Below are 4575 nucleotides of genomic sequence, written 5' to 3' on the forward strand. Positions count from 1 at the left end.
TGGGTCTAGATTAGCTTTGAAAAAGGAACCGGGAATCGGGAATAAGGAACCAACTTCAGCCTCATCCCAACCATCCCCATTGATCCCAGGCATCCTGGCACCCAGCCCTCACCCTCTAACCCACCTGACCCTACTCCCTTCCAGAGCTGGGAGAGAACCCAGGAGTCCGGGCTCTCAGCCCCTAACCCACACCGCAGTTCCATCCCACAGCCAGAAGAAAACCCGAGTCCCAGCCTGCTCCTCTAACCCACACAGCCTCACAGTCCCTTCTCTGATCTGGGAGAGACTGCAGGAGTCTGGGTTCCAGCTGCCCCCAGGAGGGAGGGGGATTATAGAGCAAAGGGTTCTAGATCCAGCCCCAGGGTTCCAGTCCTTTGTGCAGCCGCCTGACCAGTGGCACTGGCCCAGCACCAGGGTCAGAGGGCGGGAGAGCTGGGGCAGCTGCCCCTCCGCCACACGAGGGTGCGGCCCGGCATGGGAAAGCCCCCCTGGGGGCACAGCACCTCCACCACCCCCACAGCCCACAGGTGAGCAGCACCATGGGGGCAACTAAGGCCCCTGCCATAGGCAAGGATGGTGAGGGGAGGGAGAATGACCAGGAATTCAGTCTTGTCCAGGGGTCACCATGACCCCACTGTCCTAGCTCCTGCCCCCACCCAGCCCCCACTCACCACAGGACACAAGCCGATGTGCTGGGTAGCGTTTATTCAGTACTAGGATGGCCACACACACACACACACACACACACACACACACGTAACTTGTCAGGAGGCTCTTCTTGCCCCCCTGCCTTCCCCACAGTGTGGGACAGGAGATCACCTGCCACCAGCCCCAGCACTACCCCCGTTGCCTCCGCCCTGTCCCCCGGCATCCGGTGCTCCAGACATCATGAGGAAGAGCACGATGGGGATGATATACATCCACTGTGGGAGATAAGGGAGGAGTTAGGACCAGGTCCCTGAAACTTGTCCTGCCACTGAGGGCACAGATCCAAGATCCCTCCCTCTCACTTGCAATCAACACTGAAGGCAGAGACCTGAGTCCCCCCCCACCAGATTCCCCCCTCTAGGGCCTGAATCCTACCCTACCCTGGTACTGGACAGCCCTGCTCTCAACAGCAGCAAGGGTACCCTGAGGGGCACCTGCCCCCAACCAGGCAATCAGCAGGCCACCAGTGATCATCACCATACAAGCCAACCCCAGTGGGCTGGGGAAGGGGGCAGCCCCACCACCAGGGTTGGGGGTGAGCAGCGATCCTTCCCACATTCAGCAATGGGAGAGCCCTGGACAAAGGTCTTCCTCCCCGTCCATCACCAGCGAGACAGTGATGGGGAGTGGGCTGGCCTGGCAGGAGGGATGTGCAACAGCCATGCCACCTCCTGCTCCCTGCTGGATGGGGCCAGAAGGGGATGGGGGAGCAGGGTGGTACAGGGGGAAGAAGCCAGCAGGGTGGGGACAGGGGGTTTACTTGGCTGCTCAAGGCTGGCGTCCAGGCTCCCACAGGGCTTTGACCGAGTTGGTGGCCAGGAGAAGCACGGCCCCGCCCAATATTAAATGCCACTGCAGAGGGGGTGGGGGGAGAGCACATGTCAACCAGGCACAAGGTGAGGGATAATCTGTAGGAAGGGACTGTATGGGAGGGGTGCAGCACTGGTTGGAGGTTTTGGGTGAGAGAATCCCTGTGTGGTTCTGTGTGGTAGGGAGGTGGGGTAGTTGGTGGAAGCCTGGTCCAGTAGATGGGGGATCCCTAAAGGTGGGATCCCAGTGCTTGTGCTGGGGGATTCCTAAAAGGGCTAAGTATTTGTGAAAGTGGGGTCCTAGTGCTATGCTGGGTCCCAAGGCTGTGCTGGGGGGTCTCCGATGCCAGACTCAGGATCCCGCACTCACATATTTGGCAAAGAAAGATTTCTGCTCCTGCGGGTTCTTGGCTCTCTGCGCCTGCTCCTGCTCCATGCGCTCGATAAATGCTGCCGTCTCAGGGCTGGGGGAAGAGGAGGGAGGGAAGCCTGTCAGAGAGGGTACAGCCCCCACCCACCCCAGTCATCTCCCTGCTGCACACCCCAGCCCTCAACTCCCTTCCTTCCCGGGTCCCGGCCCTGTCCCTGCACTCACACAGCAGCTGGCACCGGCTGCTGTAGCACCACAGTGGTGTTGAAGACCTCCAGGTCCACATCCTCCACCTCGGCACCATGGCAGGAGCCAGGCATGGTGACAGTGGAGATGCCGATCACGTTCCCAGCCACATCTGTGTGCACCGTGAGCCGGTCCGAGAGGTGAGACTCCACTAATGAGCACTAGGGGTGAGAGGGGATGGGGTCAGCAGGACTGAGACATCTTCCCCTTCTCCCTCTTTGTGCTCTGCCCTACCCCCAGCCTCCAGCCACAGGTAGGCCACCAGCCTCTCAATCCACAAGGGAGCTGGGATTGGAGGATTTAGCAACCAAGAGGAACCAGCCAAGGGCGGGGGAAAGGCAGGAAGGACCCCTGGGGAGAGGGAACCAGCCAGACACCCCAGCCCATCCACTGAAATCACCAAGAAGCCAAATGGGGCTGGCTGGGGGCGACGTCTTAAGGGCACTCACTGCTCGGACGAAGGAGGTGACATACTCAGTAGCAGGCTCATCTGCAGCTCCCAAGGGCCGGCGAGGGATCCTGACACGATACAGCCCATTCAGCACCGCCACTTCCTTGAGGGCAGGGGACACCACCAGGATGAGCCATATATTTCACCCCCCAGCTACACACCCACCCTCCATTCTTTGGGGTGAGATGCCAGCATCCCCCAAACCCCTTCCCTGCCCCAGCCCCTCCTATGGGCTACATAGCCTCACCCTCCTTGCTTCCACACAACAGCTTTCCTTTCTGGCCCCAAAGAGCAGGGTAAAAGCTTCCCCACAAGGAGAAGGCCCTCCATGTATGCCCCCCACCAGCCATGCTGAGAACTCCCCAGCCCTCACCCTGAGCAAGTTGCGCTCCCCCTCACTCAGCTGCTTCTGGGACAGCGAGAGACTAGGATCAGGTGCCAGGGTCCAGAGCAGGGTGCCCCGCTTCCGGAAGTGGATGCTGTCATCTGAGGAGTGGTGTAAGAGCACAACAAGGAGTCACCCTCCCACCGGCCCCCTCCCCTTCCCTGAAAGAGGATGCAGACTCCCCCTCATCTTCCCTTTGCCCCCCAGCCCCTCAGCTCCCACAACCCACTCAGGGAATTAATGCCACGATCCATGCCCCCAGCGACCACCCTTTACTCTCCCTGAACCCTGTCCTCCCCTCCTCCTGCCATGCCCTGCAGTATCCTCATGAGACAAGAGCCCCTCCCTGCCACTGTAAACCCTCTTACCCTCTCCACCACCCCTGCCCCACCATAACACCCAGGGAGGGGATCTCAGCCTGACACCCGTCCCCTCCCTGACTCACCCAGCTCGAACGAGTGCTCCAGCTGCAGGGTGATGCCACAGGCCTCAGAGTCCCGCCCCTCGCCCGGCTGCAGGGCACAGGGGACACTGATCAGCACAACCCCTCTGAGTCCTGGATGGCACCCAGGCCCCACCCTCCCCCATGTAACTCAGGCATCCCCACAAGGGTCGCTGGTGAACAGGCTCATTAATATTAATACAAATTCATTAATATTAACAGCCCTGTGACTGGCCTGCCCGCCTCTGCTGTGCCAGTCATGGCAGAATTTGTAAATCATTATGAATGTTAATTAGATCTAGATAAAGCATTTGTGAATATTAATCATATGAGGTTGGGGCTCAGCTCCACACCTCCCTGCTAATGACCCACTTATGAATATTGATAATTCAAATCCCCCTCAACTACGTAGCTCATCACCATGCAACACATGGTGTTACTCCCACTCACTATTAATGAGATGCTCATACATAGTCATGACGCGCCGCACTTACCACTATTCTCTGGCTGCTTATTAATATTCATGAGTGACAACTAATAAGTCAGTTGAATACTCCTCCTACTACGAATATTCATGAGGTCCCAAGCCCCGCCCCCTCATGAATATTAACAAGCCGCCTTCCCTCGGCGACTGCGGTGACTATTACTGAGGCGAATGCGTGTTCCAGCGCGTCCACCCGCACTCACCCGGAGGCCCCGGCAGGACGCGGCGCTGCCAGCCCCGGGCGGCAGCGCGCGGGGCACCCTGGGATGGTGGCGAGCCGCGGAGTCACGTGGGGCGGAGGGGGACGTGCCAGCTTGGACCTCGACAACCCTCACCCGCGCCGTCATCTTGGACCTGTCTCCAAGGCCGGGGAATGGCACCGGCTGCGCAATGGGGACGGGGATGGGATGGATCCCACCCACCTTGCTCTGCCCTGCCTGATATGTTCCCCCCCACAGGCTCTAGCCCACCCTGGCGGGGAAGCCCCACGCTGCACTGTGCCCCCGCCCTGGGGGGCTGCAGCAGTGCCTGGCGCGCGGGGAGTATGGGCCCCTGCACCACTGCCCCCTCTTCGAGAGCGACTTTCTCCAGGTGAGCCCCCCAGCCCCAGGCAGCCCTGCCCAGCCCTGTCCTGGCCCAGTGCCCTCCTCTCTGCCCTCTGACCCCCACCCCACTGCAGG

At 60.2% G+C, this 4575-nt stretch overlaps 2 protein-coding genes across 2 annotated transcripts in view; one reads left to right on the forward strand and one right to left on the reverse strand.

Annotated features, from left to right (window-relative positions):
* Positions 1–685: 685 nt before the first annotated feature.
* Positions 686–4242, reverse strand: EMC10 (ER membrane protein complex subunit 10). Its single transcript, XM_006015032.3, has 7 exons — positions 4099–4242; positions 3415–3481; positions 2958–3070; positions 2583–2687; positions 2113–2294; positions 1888–1981; positions 686–923 (listed from the first exon to the last, which is right to left on the reverse strand). The coding sequence occupies exons 1-7, from the start codon at positions 4240–4242 to the stop codon at positions 816–818; spliced, it is 813 nt and encodes a 270-aa protein (XP_006015094.1). The 3' UTR covers positions 686–815.
* A 26-nt stretch (positions 4243–4268) lies between these two features.
* FAM71E1 (family with sequence similarity 71 member E1) overlaps positions 4269–4575 on the forward strand; it is a 2169-nt gene continuing 1862 nt past the window's right edge. Inside the window, exons 1-2 of the mRNA XM_006015033.1 lie at positions 4269–4277; positions 4361–4486. Of these exons, the coding sequence (XP_006015095.1) occupies positions 4269–4277; positions 4361–4486 (135 nt within the window). The remainder of the gene's footprint in view (positions 4278–4360; positions 4487–4575) is intronic.

The sequence above is a fragment of the Alligator sinensis genome, unplaced genomic scaffold (genome assembly GCF_000455745.1).
Source record: "Alligator sinensis unplaced genomic scaffold, ASM45574v1 scaffold647_2, whole genome shotgun sequence".
Lineage (NCBI taxonomy): Eukaryota > Metazoa > Chordata > Crocodylia > Alligatoridae > Alligator > Alligator sinensis.